General features: G+C 34.2%; 1 protein-coding gene across 1 annotated transcript; it reads right to left on the bottom strand.

The window, feature by feature from the left end:
• Positions 1-9,898: 9,898 nt before the first annotated feature.
• LOC120206743 (exocyst complex component SEC5A-like) lies at positions 9,899-23,630 on the bottom strand. The gene is made up of 21 exons (XM_039206329.1): positions 23,073-23,630; positions 22,836-22,987; positions 22,486-22,574; positions 22,027-22,221; positions 21,738-21,865; positions 21,478-21,636; positions 20,919-21,023; positions 19,374-19,448; positions 18,517-18,645; positions 18,225-18,410; positions 17,852-17,980; positions 17,436-17,559; positions 17,153-17,363; positions 12,666-12,781; positions 12,348-12,582; positions 11,959-12,052; positions 11,631-11,708; positions 11,469-11,525; positions 11,204-11,353; positions 10,581-10,793; positions 9,899-10,338 (listed from the first exon to the last, which is right to left on the bottom strand). Exons 1-21 carry the CDS (start codon positions 23,460-23,462, stop codon positions 10,117-10,119), a joined length of 3,237 nt encoding a protein of 1,078 aa, XP_039062260.1. The 5' UTR covers positions 23,463-23,630; the 3' UTR covers positions 9,899-10,116.
• Between the last annotated feature and the right edge of the window lie 730 nt (positions 23,631-24,360).

Below are 24,360 nucleotides of genomic sequence, written 5' to 3'. Positions count from 1 at the left end.
AGTCAATTTTATTGAACTTTTGAATTATTGTTTAAATTTAATTATAAATATTTATAATTTTATAATATTATTCGATTTTAATTTAAATAATTTTTTATAATCATATACAATACATATATATTTCTTCATATTTTTTATATGATATACTATATTATACATTGTTGAGGGACTCGACTCAAACTTAAAAATCAATCAACTAATTACTAAAAAAAGTGAGTTAACTTGAAATTTTTTCGAGTCGAGTCAAAAAAATCTATTTTTCGAGTCTAGTCGGATTTTTCTCACTTCTAATTGAAATGTATGTATTTAATTGAACCAGTTTCAATTCCAATCCCATCTTTCGGATCCGATTTAACAAATCAAATCAATTTTTTTTATTAATCTAGAATGAATACAAGTTAGTATATGTTTAAAAAAATTTAATCATTTGACAATAAACGTTTATACATCACTGCATATACGGTGCTCAAACCCAAAATCTTAAGAAATAATAACTATCTCTTAACCCAAATCAAATCAAAATTTGAATCTCAATTTCTACAATTCGATCTTTAAATCATGGACCACATGTCAAAACAAGTACACTAGAACGTTAGATTATAGTTCAAACTGATGCACTGAATAGCAACAAAAGTGGGAAAGTTATACAGTGCGGCACCCTTAATATACAACTAAAAAAGATGTTACCGGTTTTATTATTATTAAAACCGGTAAAAAAATTACCTAAAAAATTATTATTTCTACCTAAAACATCAATGTTTTTTAACATTTCCGGTAAAGTGCCCAACAATAACAAAACCGGTAGAAATAATAATGTTTCCGGTATTTTTTACCAGTTTTATTATTTAAATAATAACAAAACTGATAGCGCCTTTTTTAGTCGTATATTAAGGTTGTCGTACGTGATCATTTCCCGAAAAAGTGAGACATGAAGCATGTAACATCCAAAAAACTGGGCTAGTGACTGAAATGAAAGTTTTTTTTAAATTTTGTGATAAATTTAGGAAAAATTGAAAAGTTCAGGGACTTAAAGAGGAATATTTTGGCATTGGATTAAATAGAAATGATGGAAAGAATGAAGGGTATTATGGTTTTTTCAGTTTAAAAGATATTTTCCCTCCTTTAATAGGAGATAAACACGTGAAAATTTAGGGGCAAATCCAGAAACCTTTCTTCTTGTTTTCTTCTTTTTCTTCCCGTTAGCTCCAGCTAAAAGTTGAGTTTAATGTTAGCTATTTATTTCTTGGATTTTTAAGATGGGTTTTGTTCTTTGTGTGTTATGTAAGTTTAAGGAAAGCTTATATAAGATTTAAACATCAAGAGAAGAGAATTAAAAATGAAATTGTAATAAGGGTGAAGAAGTGAATTGTTAATATGATATTTTTTTTTTAAAGTTTTGTTGATAAATTTGACTTGTCATAAGAAGGATTTAGAAGTCTGAAGTATTAGAAATGAGTTTAGAACACATTGAAAGTTTAGTAAAATTCTTAATTTCAAGAGTTAGAGTGAGATATTGAAGATGATGAAGTGTTACAGTGTTAAAAGATTGTTTAAGTATGTATAGTTGAGTTTAAAGGCATTAAGAGAGTTAAATAAGTAAAGTTCGGGTAAAGTGTTGATAATTTTTTGGTTAAAAAGCATATTTTGGATTGGTAGTATCGGTACTGGTTGAGTGAGTATCGATACTACAAGGAAAAATATGTGTTAATTATGCGTAGGGTATTGATACTGCATGAACAGTATCGATACCATAAGGAAATAGTGGGATAAAAGCTTCTTGGGGTATCGATACTAAAGTGATAGTATTGGTACCATAGGTATCGATACCAATGAGGAGGTATCAGTACCATTTTTGCGATGAAATTACAGAATCCCGAATAGGTATCGATACCGTGGGATGGTATCGATACTACAAGCATGTAGGTATCGGTACTGTAACTGTAGTACCGATACTATTTACATTGGAAGTAATAAATTAGTACATTTTTTAGTTTATATTAGTAAGAATCTTTTCGAGTAATTTGAATCCTGATATTTATTGGATTGTGTATGCGTATAGATATCGATCGAAAGCAAAGCCCGAACAAGTCGTCAGAGTAAGATTTTCCAAGAGAACGATAAGAGATTGATATTTTCTAGTGAGACAAGGTGAGTGCATAATGTTAAGTATAGGTTATGTTAGAGAATTAAGACTTACGATGAGTCTAATTTTGATATTAGATTACATGAGTATCCGAATAAAAGCGTATGGTGATATGATGTTTATGTGCATATGAGTATATGTATATCACTAGAAGATAAATGCATCTCTATATGTGATCTATGTGAATGCATATAAGTGATAATAAGCTATATGATTATATGATCATAAAAGAAAAGACATTTGTGGTTACATGAGACATGATATGAGATATATGAAAAAAGTATATGTGATTATATGACTATGTGAGTATGTGGAAAAGAATACAAGTATATGTGATAAACTATGTGATATGTGAACATGAATCATATGAAAATGTTCTATGTGTAAGTGAACTACATGCCTATATGAATATGTGAAATGACTTGAATAATAACGCCCATGTTATGTGTTATGAGAGCTAGGGGTATAATTTTCATGCCAAGAATCGAGGGTTCTACATGGTCCTTCGGGATATATATGTAATCCTTTGGAACATATATGTGGTTCTTCGGGATACATATTTGGTCCTTTGGAATATATATGTGATCCTTAAGGAGTGGTCATTCGAGACATCTATGTGGTCCTTCGGGATATTTCTACACGGTCCTTTGGGACAAATTCTATGTGCCCCTAGTGGAAATTTATACGAGCTGTGGTGACAGCATATGTCCACAACCTCAATGTACTCACATATCTTTAGTTCTCAGAAGCATACATGGGCTAATAACGAGAGATAAAAACAAGTGCATTGTATATAAGGTATATGCTAAATGATGTTACGTGTATTGTTAGGTATAAGAGTATATAATTATATGAATTAATGATAAGAATGCTACTAAATGATAATAATAATTATATGTGTGCATATAAGCCTTGTGTGGTATGATATGTACATGCATTTGTTAAGCAGTTATAGTTTCTATTATTTGTTTATATGTCTCACTAAGTCTATGACTTAGCGTGTGAGTGTTTCGCACGTAGGATTCAAGATGTCTGGAAAGCAATGATAGGTAACGGAGACATCATATAATCATCAAAGATCATATTAGAAGTAAATTAAGAGTGGGTTATTTTGTTATTATAAATAGTGTTGGCATGTACCTTAAAGTTAAATTGTATCAGCTCTGATCAGTTATGTAAACTTTTTGATTTAGTATATGTAAATTATTTATTATGTTTAAATTAAGTTTAAATTTTCCTCTATTTGATATAAGTAAATGATTTAAAAGGTTGATGTGACATCTCAAACTCGTATACGGGTCGGATACGAGTTGGGGTGTTACATTTAATGGTATCAGAGCTAAGGTTTAGCTGATTCTAGGCTTAAACCGAAGTCAAAAGTATTTTAAAAAATATACATGCCAACAAAAAGTGAAAGTTTCTGATCTGATAGAGTCATGAGTATGTTGTCTTGTAATAGAGCTATATGGTTATGTCTTAGATGTCTGATCGTGAGAGTTCCCAAAATGATAGGAGAAGTGATAGACCTGAAGGTAGTAACAATGCACCTGCCCTGGCTAGGCAAGGTAAAGAGAGAACACCTCCAGTAGTACCAGTACAAGATCAAGGATTGTTTTTCAGGACGTTAAACGCTATTTTGTCGCATTTTCAACCTCCTGCTCCCTCAACTCCTAGAGTGAATATAGCTAAGGAATTGAAAGGTTTAGGAGCACCCGAGTTAAAGGTGGAGATGAGAAAGGTCATGTTGTTGTGGACCTATGGTTAAACGATATTAAGATAATGTTAGATTGACTCCACTCTCTGAAATGGAGAAATTAGATGGAATAGTTTCGTTGTTGCGGGGTCAAGCTAGAATATGATGGACAAATGTCACCATGAGATTGAGAAGTGATCAAGTAACAAGGTCATTATTTTTAGAAGAATTCAAGTATAAGTACATTGGTGATCAGTTTATTAGGCAAATGAAGAAAGTATTTCTAAATTTGAAACAAGGGGATTATACGATGTTTGAATATGAATGTGAATTTAATAAGTAAAGTCGTTTTGCTGCTGAGATTTTCCCGACTGAAAAGGATGCATGTCATTGGTTCGTGGAGGGCTTACGTCCTAAATTAAAATAGTTGTTAACTTTGAATCTGTCATCGTTTCAAGAGGTGTTCAATTGAGCTAAAGCTCTAGAAAGAGCTCAGAATGAGAGATTTAAAGAGCAGAAAGTTCAGAAGTCTAAGAGAATTGGTACTTCGTCGAGTTCATCGCCATCAAAGAAAAGTAAAGATTTGGATTCTCAAACTCAAACTATGTTTGAATCAGCTGCATCTTTGGCTAAAAGATCAAATCTAAGTCAATCCAGGCAATGTTCACATTGTGGAAAGAATCATACAGGAGTATGTCGAGTGGTTTCAGGAGCTAGCTTTAGATGTGGTGACATAGGACATTTTATTCAAGATTGTCCGTTCATGACTGATGAGACTGTACAGAGAGAGTGATCTGTTACAGTATCTCAAAGAAGTAGAGGTAGAGGTCGTGGAAGAAATCAGTCCGAGTCATCCACTCCGTATGATATGCATCCAACGGCACAAGTTTATACTTTAAGGATCGATGAAGATTTCGAGGATCCAGAGATTATTGCAGGTAAATTTCAATAATGTGGTAAAGTAGTTTTGGTTTTAATAGATTTGGGATCAACATAGTTATATGCTAGTGGCAATTAGAAGGAGAATTGAAAGGTTTGATTTGAAGTGATAGGTAATGAATTGTTAGAGATTAATTAGTAGGACATGGTTCTCAAGTGAATAAGTTTTGTTCAATTTGTATGTGCTATGAGAAATTATTCTGAGATATAAGAAGTTTAGATGGTTATTAATTAGTAGAAGTATTTAACCAGATTTAATACAAGTAAGGTGAATATCAAAGTTATATGTATTGAACTTTGAATTAGGATAATGTAAGAGTAAAAGTTTAGAAGTGAGAGTAACCTAAGATCAGTAAATTGTTATATATAGAAGATTGATCCATCTCGTTGTGAAGTGAAAATTTGAGGATGGATTTTCTTAAAGGGGGAGATTTGTAACATCACAAAAACCGGTCTAGTGACTGAAATGAAAGTTTTTGAAATTTGGTGATCAATTTAAGAAAAATTGAAAAGTTAATAAACTTAAAGAGGAATATTTTGGCATTGGATTAAAAAGAAAGGATGGAAAGAATGAAGTGTATTAAGGTCTTTTAGTTTAAAAGATATTTTTTCTCCTTTAATAGGAGATAAACACGTGAAAATTTGGGGGGGGGGGGGAATCCAGAAACCTTTCTTACTGTCTTCTTCTTCCCGTTAGCTCAAGCTCAAAGGTGAGTTTAATATTAGTTGTTTATTTCTTAGATTTTTAAGATGGGTTTTGTTCTTTGGGTGTTATATAAGCTTAAGGAAATCTTATATAACATTTAAACATCAAAAGAAAATAATTAGAAAGGAAATTGTAATAAGGGTGAAAAAGTGAATTGTTAATATGATATAGTTTTTAAAATTTTGTTGATAAATTTGACTTGTCATAAGAAGGATTAAGAAGTCTTAAGTATTAGAAATGAGTTTAGAACACATTGAAAGTTTAGTAATATTCTTAATTTCAAGAGTTAGAGTGAGATATTGAAGATGATGAAGTGATATAGTGCTAAAAGATTGTTTAAGTATGTATAGTTGAGTTTAAAGGCATTAAGAGAGTTAAATAAGTAAAGTTTGGGTAAAGCGTTGATAATTTTTTTGTTAAGAAGCATATTCTGGATTAGTAGTACCGGTACTGGTTGAGTGAGTACCGATACTATAAGGAAAAATATGTGTTAATTATGCATAGGGTATTGATACTGCATGAACAGTATCGATACCATAAGGAAATAATGGGATAAAAGCTTCTTGGGGTATCGATACTAAAGTGATAGTATCGGTACCATAGGTATCGATACCAATGGGGAGGTATCGGTACCATTTTTTGCGATGAAATTACAGAATCCCGAATAGGTATCGATACCGTGGGATGGTATTGATACTACAAGCATGTAGGTATCGGTATTGTAACTATAGTACCGATACTATTTACATTGGAAGTAATAAATTAGTATTTAGTTTAGTTTATATAAGTAATAATCTTTTCGAGTAATTCGAATCCTGATATTTATTGGATTGTGTATACGTGTAGATATCGATAGAAACCAAAGCCCGAACAAGTCGTCAGAGTAAGATTTTCCGAGAGAGCAATAAGAGATTGATATTGTCTAGTGAGACAAGGTGAGTACATAATGTTAAGTATAGGTTATGTTAGGGAATTAAGACTTACGATGTGTCTAATTCCAATATTAGATTATATGAGTATCCGAATAAAAGCATATAGTGATATGATGTTTATGTGCATATGAGTATATGTATATGACTAGATGATAAATGCATCTCTATATGCAATCTATGTGAATGCATATAAGTGTGATAATAAGCTATATGATTATATGATCATAAGAGAAAAGACATATGTGGTTACATGAGACATGATATGAGATATATGAAAAAAAAAGTATATGTGATGATCTAAGTGAACATATGAGATATTATATGACTATGTGAGTGTATGGAAAAGAATACAAGTATATGTGATAAGCTATGTGATATGTGAACATGAATCATATGAAAATGTTCTGTGTAAGTGAACTACATGCCTATATGAATATGTGAAATGACTTAAATAATAATGCCCATGTTATGTGTTGTGATAGCTAGGGGTATAGTTGGCATGCCAAGAGTCGAGGGTTCTACATGATCCTTCGGGATATATATTTAATCCTTTTGAACATATATGCGATTCTTCGGGACACATATTTGGTCCTTTGGAATATATAAGTGATCCTTAAGGAGTGGTCCTTCGGGACATCTATGTGGTCCTTCGGGACATATATGTGGTCCTTCAGGACATTTCTACGCGGTCATTCGGGACAAATTCTATGTGCCCCTAGTGGGAATTTATACGAGGTATGGTGACAACATATGCGCACAACCTCAATGTACTTACATATCTTTAGTTCTCAGAAGTATACATGGGCTAATAACAAGAGATAAAAACAAGTGCATTATATATATAAGGTATATACTAAATGATGTTACGTGTATTGATAGGAATAAGATTATATAATTATATGAATTAATGATAAGAATGTTAATAAATGATAATAACGATATGTGTGCATATAAGCCTTGTGTGGTATGATATGTACATGCATTTGTTAAGTAGTTATAGTTTCTATTATTTGTTTATATGCCTCACTAAGTCTATGACTTAGCGTGTGAGTGTTTCACACGTAGGATTCAAGACATCTGGAAAGCAAGGATAGGTAGCGAAGACAGCATATTATCATCAAAGATCAAATCAGAAATAAATTAACAGTAGATTATTTTGTTATTGTAAATAGTGTTGACATATACCTTAAAGTTAAATTGTATCAACTCTGATCAGTTTTGTAAACTTTTTTATTTAATATATGTAAATTATTTAGTATGTTTAAATTAAGTGTAAATTGTCCTCTATTTGATACAAGTAAATGATTTAAAAGGTTGATGTGACATCTCGAACACGTATTCGGGTCGAATACGGGTTGGAGTGTTACAAAGCATTAACGATTAGTTGAAAACACTCACAAACCACAGGTTGGGATTATGGATGGGCATGGGTTTGAGTTGATTCGAATTTTCGATCAATCCAACTTAAAATTTATATATCATCTACCCGACCCGACCCGATCCGAGAAATATACACCCTTCACCCGACACGAACTTTTAAGATAAAATTTAAACCCGATTTTAAATAATATATTTATTAAAAAATATTATTTTTATTCAATAGAAATAGATATTTAATTGAAAAATATATATATAAAGGGACATTATTGTAATTATCTCTAAATATATAATATAAAATTATATTTTTTGGGATAGGTTGGGTCGACTATTTTTACCCTAAACCGACATGAACATAACCTCTAAAAAATCTTATCTGACTCGACCCAAACTCGATTTTTTTTAGAAAACTGATCCGATCAAGTCAATTCGAAACCCATCAGATTCAGAACCCTCTAGTTGGGTTTGAACGGAACCAAACATCAACAAGTCCGGATATGAGAATGTAAATGTGATCTCCCTCCAAATATATGAAAAATTGGGCCATACTTATGTTCAAAACTCGGATTGGACACAAATCAAGTGATCTAGGTTGTTAAATGAATGATTGTTATCTCTATAAATTTTAGGTTCGCACATAATATGTATAGTAATATTTAAGCATTTATTATTAAATAATTAAGAATATTTTAAACATATATTATCTTATAATCAATAATCACCCCAACTAAAGCTCGAATTGGTATAAATACCAATGTAACAACTACACCATGTAACAACTTCTCATCATTGGGCATTTGTCAAATTTGAAATTCATTAAGCATATAGTAAAATGACAGTATTAATACCAATGACAGATTGAGTAGCTAGCTTCAACAGAACTAAATGTCAAATTCTCGATCATTGGGCCAAAAAAACGAAGTTTTTTAACATAAAATGTTGAAATACAAAATACCCAGATCTGCAAGCTTGTCATTCAAGGTTTAAGAACTATATCCCTTAAGCGATCATAATGTTCCTTCTGTTCGGATTAATCAACCACTGAATCGAATACTAACAGCTATACATATAAAAAAGACACTAACAAAATTTATGGTCAAAGGGGGAAAACTCTGAATTCAATAAATTTAGTTTTCCCTAACCGTCATCACTATCTGCAACGCTAATTATTATGAATAAACTATTATTCCATTTAACAATCATTAATGTAATATCTTTCTAAAGACTCTCAATTTATACGAAAATAAATGTTCATATTCTTAATATACATTGTTCGAATCTGAACCCTTAAAGAATAACAATAAATCTCTTAATCGCTAAGATTACTTAATTCGTACACACACAAAATTCCGTTCAAAGGATTTAACCAAGCTATATATATACCGACCCTACAGTTAAAACAACTTAGAAATTCACACATGTTTGAATATAAAAAAATAGACGTCATTTCTATAATTAATCTATTTTATTTATTATTTTCTTATATAATTAAAATAATAGTATTATTTTACAAATTTTCCATTTTCTAAATACTTTTATAAATGGAAAATTCTCCAAATAACTTCATAAATTCACAGACATGTTTGAATATCAAACTTTACATTTCAATGTATGCGTAGTAATTTGAACATGTTAAAATTTAGGGTAAATTACAAATTTTATCACTGAATTTCTCTTATTTTGCTCACTGAACTTTAAAAGTTTTCAATTTTCTCATTGAATTTAATGCATTAGATCTTAGTCATTCCGCCGTTAAATAGTTAATTGCAATAAAATGACACCGTTTTAAAAAAATCATCAAAATGACATCATTTTGCATCTATATAACAACCCATTTATAATGCCGTTAGTGAGAAAATGACTGAATGAAAAAAAAAATTCAGTGGAGAAATTGAAAATATTTAGGGTATAGTGAATAAAATAAAAGCAAAATTCAGTTACCAAATTTATAATTTACCCTAAAATTTATATAACACAAAATATCAACAAATCATAATCTATATAAATATAAAAACCTTAAATTTGATTTTTGTACATTAAACTTATGAATGTTTCACACTTTTTATAATCAAATCCCTAACAAGTAAAAAAATATATATGCCAAAAGTTGCAAAAATTATGTGTGCCCATCGAAAATAATACAGGGAAAATAATACAAGGTAACAATTTAACTCACCTAGTAAGGCAATGGAAGTTCATGACCCATGATGGATTACAACAAAAGAAAACGCATGTCTTCCAAAATCATATGTATCATCAACAAGCGAAACACAATGCAAATGAAACTGAAGAATTTTTGTTACATTTGCGACTACCGGGTGGCGAATTATCCGCGCCTACGCTGAGTGAAACTCGGGGATCCTGTTGTTTGTGTGCCCCTGTAATTTTTGTTGGGAGGGTCCGTGGGACCTCTAAAAGAGGCATATGCAGCTTTAACCGACTCAGGGGCGGATTCCATTGGAAGCGACTCTACGAAACACGCTGTATTGATGCGAGTCCTCTCGAGCTCTGCTTGCAGCAATTCGGAGCTATATTGCCGTGCAAGAGCCTGGAGGCAAACCAACAATTTGTTAAGATGGTATTCATTGAAAGGAACTGAAAATACAAAAGATTGAAGTTATGATAATGGCTCCTGGCATGAAACTAAACCGGAATACTCAATATGCCTGAAACTGCAGCTCTCCTAATTCATCTCGTTAAAGAATGATTTTATAAAAGCGAATGAATGAACAGCCAACATGTTTAAATGTCCCCGTAAAAGAGGACTATCTAGAAGCACGAGAATCTTACAATCAGGTCATCTGGAGAAACAGATGCCCCTTGCTGCCTCTCATCTGGAACAGCATCTTCACTTCCCCGAGTTGGCCGCCGATTGTGCCCTGGATTTTCAACCTCAGATAGGGTTTCAGCGGTTTTCTCCAACAGCACACCTTGTAAAGACTTCATAGACTCCCTAGCATCACTTGTGAAAAATGGATTTAAAATGGTCTCAAAATATTCAAGCTGCAAAAGACAAAGCTCACAAAAATCAACTGTATACTCAGATTAATAAGGTAATCAGAAATACAGGTAGGCACAAATGGATACATCACTTCCCTCGAACAATTCATTTCAACATCGGGTGAGGAAAAGGGAAAAGGAAATACAGAGTGGAATATGAACATTTGCCAACAAGGATTACATATTGATGTGAAAAGAAAAGAACCTAGAGCTTACAAACCATTAACATCCAGTTCCAAGTTCTATCAAAGGATGTTAAAATCACAAAGCACAGATATTAGTAATTTGAAAGAGTTTCAAATTCCCATCATGTTTGCAGAGTAACTATTAGAATATTGTAGCACATAAAAGGGAAGCAGTAATCAATTGTCAGAATCAAGAACATAACGATACTAAAAAAACGCCATATATACCTCAAGCATGAGCTGGCAGAAACCATTTGTATCAAGTGAACTGAGATCTTTACTTTCGCTCTCATGGAAAATGCTGATTAAAGTATCAATTAGACCTTCCACAAGAATGCCAAGTGTCTTGTCCAAGAGTGGCTTAGCACCAGCAAATACCTGGATGACGAATTAATCAAGCAGACAAATTATTTAGTGGTAAAACCCACAATAGAGAAATACAACCCAAAAAAATTAAAGTTCATATATCCACACATTATATAGTGGTAATTACCTCAGCATGTACAGCTACCAGAGTATGTAATAACTCAACAGCAGCATCTCTCACACCCTGAAGATAGGTGCAACTCGTGTTACCACTTGAGGATAAATCAACGCTTGCTAAGCTGACCAGAGATACTAATACATAATCAATTATGAAATCACAAAGTCTTACTTTTACTGCAGGTGCTGATCCCCACTGAACACCAGAATCTAATAAATAGTTTGTGGCTGCTGTCCTAATCAAATTTGCCTGACGTAGGAGGAAAAATTAGAACAAAAATAAAATAAAGAAATAATGACCCACCAACAATGTCAATAATGGGAAAGTGTTACATCAATAAAAGTTCATATAATTGCCTTTCCAATCAAATGGTAATACTTGAAGTCCATCAAAAGGCTTACAAGCTTAACAAATTTCCCCATTATATCTGTGTTTCCGTGTGCTTGTTCTCTTTATGAAAAAATAAATATATCAACAATGTCTGACAATCTTGTCATACCTTAGCAAAAGTATACTGCTCAAGGACCTTCTCTTCAAGTCCCAAAAAAGAAACTACTAACTCTTTTAAGTCTGTTTTCCCTTCATCTTTATCCCTACAGCATTTACAAATCATTGTATTAGCAAATAATGCATATAGACATGTTTTAGTCGACATTTAAATTGGGGATCGAGCAACTGAAAAACTCAAGTTAACATGGGGTTAGCTAGGTGGGCCAGGCGATGCCTTCTACTAAGGACAGGGGTATAATCTGAATGGATAACTGAATACAATGCAAACATTTGGTCTCATCCTGATACTGTAAGAAAGAATGACTACAAATATCCAGCAATAATAATTTTCGGTATCACAGATCCTCGGATATTAGTTGTGAAAAAATCCCAGCATACCTGGGTTGGAGCCAAATGCATTTGTATTTGTTGTACAACTCTGAAGAAAGCTCATCTTTGCAGTATCCTATATTACTTAAAACTATTAACAACCGTTGATGTGGATCAACAATACTTCCTGGGAGATCAGATGATAATTCCTCCTCTGATTCATGGGAAATCCCATTTTGCAAGTGCAGACTTTCTTTGTTTGATTTATTTTGGGCAAGCTCAATTCCAATATGCTCTAGATGGCCTAATCAACACGCACACAATGTATGAAAAATTAGCAGCAATTAAAAATTCTTCTAGGCAAAATAAGATTGTCATTGATCATACCAGCAAAATCCAGGAAACAATTCAGAAATGCAATCTTAACCGATTCTTGGATTTCTTGAAGTTGTGCAAACATATCTTCAAACTTTGTAGCCTCAGTTCTCAGAGACTGGATCATCCTTGCATAAAGAAGAAGGGGAAATCATATGAAACGTCATTAAAAAAGGAGCATAATCATATGTAGCATATAATGCTAAAAAAGCCACCAAGAAAAACCAAAAAATATATACTTCCTCAATTATATATAATATGCTTGACACTGAATACCACAAATAGCTATCAGGACGCTCAACAACAAAAAGCCTTTTCCCAGTTAGATAATATTAAAAATACAGATATAAAAAAAATATTAATGTAGATTGTAATTGAATAAATCAGAGTTTGACTGTAATTTAATTACTAGAGTTTTATTTTATTTATTTGTACTCCACATCTTATCTAATTAAGAGATTAGATAGAATATTAGTTAGTTTAAGTTAACCTCTAATACAACTCCATGTTAGAGATGTATACCTATTGTAAGTAAAACTGCCTATATAAGGCCTAACCTAAGTAGTTATTTTCAATGAGAAAAATTACAGAGAAAACATTCTCTTCTCTGTTTCCAAAACCATCGTCTCTATTTTCAACAATTACTGAACAACTATAAAATTTAGAAGTTCTCAAATTTGCACTACTACCATGAATCAGAAACTCCAACCGATGTTCTGGCCGTATATCATGGCAGATCACAGACCATGCCTTCTGGCAACAAGCATACAAAGGACACCTAAGACTATTTAAGTTTGTTCATTTTTTATTTTATTTTTTTGATAATCTGACTAACTAGCAAAATTCTCATGTTAAAAAAATGCTATAATAATAAAAAAACCTCTTCAAATTTGCACTACTACCTTGAATCAGAGACTCATTCAGAGGATCTTCTATACCATGCATCAGTAACAAAAGCCTTCTAAATTTGACATGACCATGAACAGGCCAAGAGAATAGCTTTAAGGCTATTCAAATTCCTTCTGATATTAAAAACAAACAAGCAATGCATCAAACCACATCAAGTTGAGTTGAGCTCAAGTTATGGAGGTAGGAACTAGCTAGCAACTTATTAGATAAAAGGTCCTCAGCTCATTCCAAATTTTGAAAATCAGGATTATTTAGCTTATTTCAATTGTCCGACTCTTCAAAATTTTAATATTTGAAGGTAAGAAATCCTAAATAAATTAACTACAAAATTTTAGAACATTTTAAACATGAATGTATTTACAAAAATAAAAAATGTCCTCATGAATCATCAAGATCAGCTAGTCTATGTCTGTGTCTAGCCAACTAACAAATCGGTTCACAAACAAAACATCCAGGTCATGATTGAATCTATCTAGAGCAAGTTTCTCATTAAACCAAGCCCATGCGGATCACCAACAGCTTAGCTCATGGTAAACCACCAATTTCAGATGCAACTTGTAAGGCAGAGTTTAAAATGTGGAAAACTCTTTCTGTTTTGGTAGCATAGGCAGAATAAACACAGCAGTATTGGCCTTTTCCTAGTCATGGACAATCATTTTAGAGACCTCAAACAAAAAGCTACTTGAAATTACTGCTATCCAATTAAATCACGGACAACCTAAACTAAGATTGATTGCTTGAACAGTCTCAACACCACATACAAACAACTTTATATATATACACATACACACTCCCCCTGTCCCACTAAAATCATCCCTTATTTTCTTTCATAAAAAATGTTCAACTTTGAATTCTTATTATTTAAAATTTATAATTGATAAAAATGTGAAAAATATATATTTTAAAAACCTTCAATCATTTAGTTTTAAATTTAAAAAACCTTTTCTGGAGTGAGAGAAGTTCCCGCTTCTCTCTAGGGCCCAGGTGTTTTTAAATTTAAAAGTGTTGTCTCATTCGTCTGTTGCCCGCTGGCCGCTGCCGCCGCCCGCCGTCTGCTGCCGCCGTCCGCCGCCACACTCTGACCACCGTTTGACGCCGCTTTTTCCTAGGATGGTCGTCTGCTCACGGTGAATACAGATCTGGACTTGCATTTGCGAAAAACGCTGTCTTTAGTCGCAGATCTACACTCGTCCTTTGCAGATTTTCGAAGCCTCCAGCCGTCCGAGTTCGCCTCCGCCACTCAACCCAGCGCAGTGCCTAAACGTGACCTAATCCCGTCTTCTCTTGTGTCGAGCAGTGGTGTACAGCTGAGTATTCACCATGGAACCCCATCCAACGTCTCAACCCAGCCAACTTCGAGGGTTTGACTCAGCTGGTGCGGTGGCTGCTTCCTCCGTGAGGCCTCCTATTGTTCCTCCTTCATCGTCTAGGAGTTCTCATCTCCCGCTTGAACCAGACTGCCGTGTTGCAGTTGGTGATATCCCCCTGGAGTCTGCCAAGGAATTAGAAGCGAAAGTGAAGGCTCTTAAAGCATTAGTGGCAGAGTTGAATAAGCGGGTTAACGATTTAAAAATGAAGGAAAATGCAGTTCCACGAGGCAGTCTTCTCAAGAAATCTGGATCCGCTGGTGCAGCCTCTTCATCTTACTCCGGTAAGGACAATCGTAAAATTGAGAATGAAAAGGAGAGGACAAGGTTACGGAAACCGCAAAGAAGAGTTTTTACCAGACGCTTGTTGGCCGGATTGAGACAGTTTGGTAACTTCTCTATTCCACCGAATGCTGCTAAGAACGATGTTTTGGCAGCCTTGGCACGTGAGGCGGGTTGGATAGTTGAGTCCGACGGCACCACTTACAGACACTCTCCTTCAACCCAAAATCAACAAAATTCGGGATCATTTTCGGCGAGGTCGGGTGAAAATCCACTATCATCCAGTCCTTTGAAGAAATGCTCACAAGAAGGGAAACATAGGAACGGAAAGCTGTCTTTTGTTCATGCAACACCAACGCTTCCAGTCGCTAATGTTGATCATGGTGGAGCCAAGGAGATCTATTCGAAAGGGTATTCCGATGCAAAATTTTCCGAAGTGGTGGGAAGAAGAAGAAATGGGTTTTATAATCGGTCGAAAGAAGGCCAACCAGATTTTCGCAATGGGTCCATAAAGGATTGTTACACGATTTTTATCGAAAACCTTCCAGAGAAGATCCATTGGAAGAAACTTGGATCCATATTTGGCTCACATGGTCAAGTTATTGATGCCTTCATTCCCAAAAAAAGAAACTCGAATGGGGTTCGTTTTGGGTTTATTCGCTTTGCTACAATTGAAGAAGCAAGGACATCGATTTCTAAGATGAATGGTTATCATATTTACGGCAACAAAATTAGAGTCTCTTTGGCTAAACATAAACCCCGACAGTCTTACTGGCGAAAGTCCTCGAAAGTTGTTCATAGTAAGTCGGGGCTGGAAGTTTTTCCGACAATTAAACACTGTGAAGTTGAGGGTGTTGTGGACGCAGATAAACTTCATGTGTTGTCTAACTGTCTTGTGGGGTGGTGCAAGAACTTTATCAAGATTGGTAATCTTGCTAACCAAATACAAGCCAAAGGACTAGCGGGTTTCACGCTTATGAGAGCTGCTGGAAATGTAGTTCTAATGGTTTTTGAAGATTCTAATTCGTTGAGATGCGTGAAGGATGAAAAGTTAGAAACTCTTGCAGAATGGTTTTCCAGAGTGGAAACTTGGTCTGAGAGCCTTGTGGTGGAGAGCCGGCGCGTTTGGCTAGTTTGCGAAGGTATTCCTTTTCACGCTTGGAATTGGGATACTTTCAAAAACATAGCTACTAAGTGGGGCAAGTTAATAGCAATCGATAACAGTTGTGAGTTCCCTTCGTCTTTTGATCGGGCTAAAATCCAAATACTCACAAACGCTCAAGTGAGAATTAATGAGTTGTTGGAGTTGAAGGTCGGGGATCATTTATTCAAAATCTTGGTGAATGAAGTTTATCCTTCCTTCAAACCTAATTCTTGGGTTCCTGAAGATTGCGATATTTCTTTAGATCTTGATCCTCCAATTGGGTTGTGATTGTTCGGCTGCTGTATTCAGAGGCGTTTTTAAGTTTGTGGTTGTAATTGTTGGTTTTTTGTTGTTGTTATGTTATCTTACATCTTGAGGTGATTTAGGGGCTTTTTGGTTGACGATGTAAGATTTCTAGGTGATATGGGTTGTATTGGTGTTTATTCCCGTATGTGGGTTTGGTGTTACCTCATGTACTTAGTATTATATTTAATAAAATATGAGGCACTCTTTTCTCCCTTCCTTGTTCTTCAACATACTTCTAAGTATGTGGAAGAATACGAAGGGAGTTTTTAATGAGACCTCCAACTTCTATCAAAAAAAAATTTAGTTTTAAATTTAGATTTTATAAAATTTATTATCTAAAATAATTATGGTCAAAGTTTAAAAAGTTTAACTAAAAAAAAAACAATAAGGGACAACTTTAGTGGGACAGAGGGAGTATTTACTCTACACACATAACATTGTTACTAATTATACCTCTTTGATTTTCAACATCATAAGCGTTAGATACTTACATATTGATCTGATCTACTGCTGAGGTCATAACTGAACGAAAAGCCAAAGGTAAATAAGAGATGGTGTATGGAGATTTATTCCTTTCAAGTATAGATACTGGGACCCAAGTTTCTTCTTTAGTTATTTCCTCTGTCGTCGCTCGCATCCAAGAACAAAGTTTTAGTATGTAAATCTTCGTAACCTCTGCCTGAAGTGTTCTGAGCGCCATGACTGTCAGATGAAAAAAAGGAAGCAATCAGAACAGTTAAAAGTCAAAGGCAGCTTCAGAGGCAGTTGGAATACCAGCTATAGGAGGAGCAGCTTCTTTTGCTTCAAAAGCAAGGCATGCTTTAGATATTTCCTTTATGGAGTCACTCATGTACGACTGAAGCTTAGATTCTTCAAGATCACGGAATGCACTGAGGACCTATACCAAAAGCAATCCCAGTAAGAACTACTACAAAAGTAAACTATAACCGCTACCTGTGAGAAAAGCATGTTAATTGGACTCGAAACGTTGCAGTTTGATTTGTTAGATGATATAATATTTTGAGGATTTCTGACTCAGATTTTAAACCATTTAATATATTTGAGTTTGCGAAGAGAAAAAATATTGTTCAGAAGCTAAAACCGCACATATTTCTGTTCAAAGAATGTAGTCGAGATATAAATCAAGAAAGATATTAGACAGTTCCAACTTCCAAGGAATGCATACTCACCTTGACTTCATATGCAGATATTGTAACGGGCAGCATTCCTGCAACTTCATCAAGAGAATGACCTGAGTATCTCCCATCTCCAACTTTTTCCTCGCTTTTACTTCCTAAGGAATCAGAAACCTGAGAAGACTGAAAGACAAAACCAGAATAAATATTCAATTCAGTGAATCGCATTATTATATTCAAAACTTGCATTTAAGAAAAGAACTTATAAAAATGAATATATGACCATCGAAAATAAGTTGAAAGTATAGAAAAACAAAAGATGTACTCTCAAAATAACAACTATATGATAAGTAACATGTATGTAATGTTATATAGTGCATAATATCATCAAATCTTGCAAAAATGATTTAGACAAAGTTCAGAGCACCTTTGCAAATTTCCCACTAAAAACAGAGAGTGCCACTTTCCAGAAAGCTGGTATGTGCTGTACAAGTACAGCGGTTAATCTTTTGATATATTTTCCTCTAAGAACGTCAACTTCTTCACCAGTCAAGGCCAGCGGTTGCAATTCTATAGGCAGTTCAACGTTCCCAAAAGTGTAGTTGGCATCCGACTGAGTAGTAAAAAAAGTATATATAAAAAATCTCATAGCTAGGCAGAGAACCAAGACTTTTTCCTCATACAATTATCAGATCACCGTTCTAGCTAGTAGCACTTACAGAGTTTATTTGAATTTGGAGCCACTTTGTGTCTGAGATGGCTCTTTCACGTAACTCATTATGCAATGTTTCCATGCGTACTTCATGATCCGAAGTACACTTCTCAAGCAACCCTCGAATTCTATGATTCTATCAAATAAAAAACTGAACATTTCAGAGACTTGACCTCGGGAGTAGATGATTTTAAGCAAGTCAAGTTGGTAGCATACTTCTTGAAATAGAACATATTATCAAATTCAAGTTACTTGAATAGCAATTCAACTAAAAAATATTTGTTTAAAAGCACTCTAGAGCTAGCATTTTGATTCAAAAACTGATTCGATTAGAAGCACTCAAGAGCTTCCTGGACTCTACTCTCGTCAAATTCAAGTTGACAAGCAATTTGAAGTAAACCATATCTGCTAAAACTAAAATCAGCTATTCACAAGCTTACTGATGTAGAACCAGATAATTTTATGAAAAACACTTGAGATATAATCCAAAATTGCCCAAATTCTCAAAATACAAGTCTCAAATTATCAAATTTCACCTCACAGTATGAGATAACAAAGAACTTTTCATTCTAAATCTTCACTTAAATAAGTGTTCTTCAAAATTTTGGATAAAGGCCTCTGTCAATAGCATCTTTGATTTAAGCGCACTTGTTTTTAGGCTTGGGGATGGAAATGAGAATTATAGCCATTTTATTTAACTTTAATGGACAACCAAACAATCAGCTTGTAAGAAAAATGCCCAGCACTTAATAAAAAAATCATGTAGCAAATATACATGTTGACTGGGACATTTTCATTAGTCGGAAAAGGGGGGAAATTATATAGAGCATTTTGACACTATTGAAAAGTTCACGCTTCACTAACCTGTACATTTAAATAATGCCACACTGGATCTGACTTAGGTTCAAGCTCCAGCAGCAACCTTATTGTATTCTCAAGCTACATGAGAGAAATACTTATCAGGTTAGTAGAACTTGTTCAAAGTTTTCATGAATTAAGTTCTATGTTCCTCGAAACAATACACACAACTAGATCTTCGTTGATGGATCTATTTGATAATCCAGAAATACAACAAGGATTAATCCAAACACATTATTTATTCAGTATTTCTTGGATTTTGTGAAACTTGTCACAGTACATCAACCTAAATCATTATTTCTAGAAATAACCAAAAGCCTAAAAAATATGAATTCTCAAAAACTAATTTTTTCCACAGCTTAAAATACAAGTAAGATCAATAAAACAGCATTTTTATGATACAATACACACTTGACAATGTTTACTCAGGGAGCTTCTTTACCTTATGAGTTGAAAAGAAAAAAGAAGACCATAAATAGTCAATACTTCCATTTTTTAGAGCAATTACAACTGATATGAGATAAGAAGCAAAGAATAGAACATTAACATCTGTACCTAGCCAGTCTTTTCAAACTGCACATATGCCATCTTAACTAGTCAAACCACCACCATATTATTCCATCATAAATTAATTAAAACTAGCTGAAGATCTTAGCCATAATGTCCAAGGTCAGTTTATTTTTTTTTAATTTTCTTTTCTACTATGTTACTATAACAAAGATTATGTAATTACAATCAACCATATAAAATAAATAACATAACACATCTATCATACATATTTGGATAAAAAAAAGTTAACCTATTTGTTCAATCTCAGGCTTGAATGCCACAATAATTTGGTTTATGTAGTCAAAAAGAACATTTATGACAATATCCTAGAACTCTAGTTTCATACTCTCACCAATTCGACCAAAAAAAAAAACAAGATTCCATTTTCAACCATCCCACAACTTTTCGGCATAAATATTCCATACTTCTACTCCTAAGACAACAGGAAGGGCAGATAGATCATGGAACATTACAACTCAAATGAAAACAGGAGCATTCCAACATGGTAATTAATGGAAATCATTTCATTGACTTCTCAATAGCAGGCCTTTGGTTTGTAGAATACTATGTTCTCTTTATCTACATCCCCACTCAAAGCTTACCCAAGCAACTCAGAAAATTTTGTTAAAACTGATTTTAACATCATAAAATTGATTTAGTGGGAAAACAGCTTGCATCTCATGGGTCAGTAAGCATCAAATAATTGTTATGTTGCCCGAACATGTCATTTTTTTAAAGTACCTGAGTTCTACACCTATGGCTGACACATGTTTGGATATAGGTATGGAAGTATAACCCACCACATATCTATATCAAATACATATTTGAATCTAATACTCACCTCAACATCCAGATTAAGATAGAGCAATAATATTTTAATACCACAAGCATTAATATTGAACAAATATCCATGAAAATTTAGGTCTTAAATCAACATCAATTGTACATTTCCTCACAAGTAAAAATTGTCAAAATATTGAAAAGGGCTTGTCAAATGCTTACACTTGTTAGGTCTATTTGTGGATCTTCCATGGACTTGTAAAGTGTGCCTTTGAATTCTTGCATCACTCTTTCAACCTCTTCAAGAACTTTTTTTAGTATTTTTACCTGAAAATAACGAATAATGTTAAGTTTGCCTGCTTATGCAGATAAAGAGCAACGCCATGTGAAATTATATTAATTATGGATTATAGATATGGTATTCTTCAATCAATACATAATATCTTCACAAACATAGCTCTTGAAAGGCCTCTATCTATACAGACTCGAGTACAGAACAATCCTGAACTGAGAATAAGACCACCAAAATCATGTGACACATGCATAAAAAATAAAAAATAAAGGGTCCAATGTCTGATGTCAGCCATCAAGGAATCAATGCATACAAATAATGTATAACAAATTAGTTTATAGATGCAATGGATTTATGGCTAGAATTTTGACTAAAATCATGCTCAAACATCAAATAATATGTTCACTACATGCACTACAACCAAATACCAAACCAACCATGTTCACGCATTTCTATCTTCTATATAACAATTCCAAGCATTCTGCTTACATGGGAGGGGAGAGCAATTGATTTTGCCTTCTTGTATTCTCTAACAGCCAAATCATATTCACCCTTACTAATGCTCCCACGAATTATACTAGGTAAATTAAAGAGTGTCCTGAACCTCTGAAGCATCCCTTGGACAGATCTGATCTTCTCTGCTTGAGTCTACATCAAATCAAAGAAGAAAAATAAAAATCATATCCCATGTTTGAGTAGCACAATCATAAATGAATTTGAAAGCAAACCAACACCTGCAGTTAACCAACCTGTCTCTCAAATAGAGGCTCAAAGGCCCGTTCTGCCTGTGAACATACTCCTTCCATACATTTGTACAAGTAAGCTGTCCCTGAACCTTCGGGGTCTTCCTCGATTCGCTTCAGTTTTGACTCGATATCTATTCAAGTACCATCCCCAAATTAGCACTGTTTGCAAACAGCTAAAATTCTATGAACTTATATGGCAAAGAGTATGTCAAGAAATTAGTTTTAGCCCATAAAAAAATTGCACTTCCATAGTTAAAATAGTACCAGAATCAAGTGAAGTGAGGTGCTTTACCATCAATTGTTGTTTTGCATGAAACAAAGCAGTCAAAATTGTCTTTAACCAATTGTTTCCTCTGCTGAGTCCGCCCTTGGAGATCTGTTTTTAGAGCAAGAGCTCCAGCCTCCAAGTCTGCAGCAGGTGTATCTTGGTGTATCCGGGACAGAAACAACTTTGCATCAAAATTTTCAGAGAAATACATCAACTTCTCTGCAAAGTTTCACCAAAACAAATTACATATTTCACTGGCCTTTCATTTACTGAAAAATTACGGACATTAGAGTTTTAGGTATTAAATTAAAATATTCAAGGGAGAAAAGCAGCTCATTGAGGAATTCAGACAAGTGATACCCATCTAAAATACCAATATATTTTAGATTGAAGATGCACAGTTTGTGAGAGTGACGCTGTTATTAAAGTCTATTACAAAGTATAATCTGCATAAAACATATGGAAGACAGGAAAAAAATATACCACGGAGGTTACTGTCGATATGACCTTTCTCAACTCGAGTGCTTTCAGATGAATCATTGATCAACCTTAAGGTCTTGTTGTCTACTATTCTGCCAATCGTACAAAACACAGAGGTCAGCAGAAAAACTCATAGCAGATGAAATTGAGGATCCACTGACTCCAGTTAAGGCTAAAAAAAAGACCAGGCAACAATTCATGTAATCACATTAGTACAATAATTAATAATAGAACTAACTTTTCTCACAGTCTTATCTTAATGAGACATAACTAGATTGAATTAGAGCGAATTCCTCTAAACTAAACAAAAAAAATTGAATATCAATTAATAAGAAGTTGCTGAAAAGATTTACCCCAGTCCAAGTGGATCAACACACTCCACGCCACGAGGGAACGATTGCAGAGTGTTAAGCACTCTCCCCGCTGGTGCAGTTGCTTTACGCTCAAACTTCTGTGCCACCGGAGCTGTTCTCGACTCTCTCATCTCGCGAACCCGACGAGCAAGCTGTCAAAGAAGAACACTTGCTTCACTAATCATATCCAATAGCCACTTCGAGTTTTAAAAATCCATTTTAGGGAAAAAAACGTACCTCAGCTTCATCGACACGTTTCCATGTATCAGGCTCTTCTCCATCCCATACTCCATCGTCGTCTTTCATTGGCCTCCCTCCAGGTCTCCCTCTAGCTTCTCCCTTTGGATCTTTTCCGTCGTCCTCATCCCCACTCGAAATGCTCAGCATCTCCACTTCTGAATCCTCGTCTTCATCCATTGACATCTTCGTCCCAGTAGGCTTCTTCGGCACCGACGAAGCCAAACCCTTCTGATCCTTGTATCCACCTGGCTTCGGCGGTTGAACGAAGTTCGCCACCGGTTTACGCGAATTCGAAGAAGACGGTTTGTGATAATTCAGATCCCGTTGGGATTGCTCCTTCAATGCTCTTTGAAGGAGCTCATCTTCGTCGTCGCTGTCGCTTGACATTTTTGGCGCGACTTATGAGCGGCTTTTTGGCTTAGATCTGATCGATTATACGATGAATGGGATTTTTTTTTTTTTTGAATTCTTAGAAATTGGATGAAAATGAATTTCCTTGCATCGAGCCAGAAATTGAGAGCAGTAATATCATGTCACTCGGGGTTCGATGAGATAGTTCTACAATTTCTCGAAACGACAGCCTTTCGTCTTCGAATATGGAAAAGTCTAACAATTTGTCAGACTTTTCGTTATTGCGCATTCGAACCCTGCTGGGCTTTATTATGTTCAATTCGGTCCTTAGTGTCAGCTCTACGGTTCAGCCTTAAAATGAATTCAACCGTATCAGCTTATATAACTTAAAATGGGATTTGATGGAAATAGTTGTCATTCTTACATAAAAAAAAAGGTAAATATATAATTTTCTATCTGATTTTGACTTTTAGATTTAAATTGTTACTTATTTTTCTTGTCTAATTAGGTATTTCTAGTATATAAATATTTTTATGAGATGACTATCTAGCTCAGTTAGTATATCACAAGGTTCTTAACCTTGAGGTCGTGAGATCGAGTCTCACGGAGGGCATTTCATAATTCGGAGGTCTTCTACGGAAGCTACTCTCAACCTGGTGGTGGGGGCCAGCCTACTATCTTACCTCCCCTTACTCCATTACATATGGGAACAAGAGACAACCATTTTTTAGTATATAAATATTTTTGTCTTATTAGGTACTTGAACTTTGTTTATTTGTTCAAATTGATACACCAACTTGACTTTTTGGTCTAAATTGCTATTTACAATTAAGGATGTTCACAACTGGGTACTTATACTTTTGGGTACCCAAAGATACGTGTACCCGTATTTTTGGATAGTTTGAAAAATGACTTGTATCTCGACACACAAAGA

This window comes from Hibiscus syriacus, unplaced genomic scaffold (genome assembly GCF_006381635.1).
Source record: "Hibiscus syriacus cultivar Baekdansim isolate YM2019G1 unplaced genomic scaffold, ASM638163v2 tig00000477_pilon, whole genome shotgun sequence".
In the NCBI taxonomy this organism is placed as follows: domain Eukaryota; kingdom Viridiplantae; phylum Streptophyta; class Magnoliopsida; order Malvales; family Malvaceae; genus Hibiscus; species Hibiscus syriacus.
Note: the sequence above shows the minus strand (reverse complement) of the source record. Positions and strands in the feature narration are given on the sequence as shown.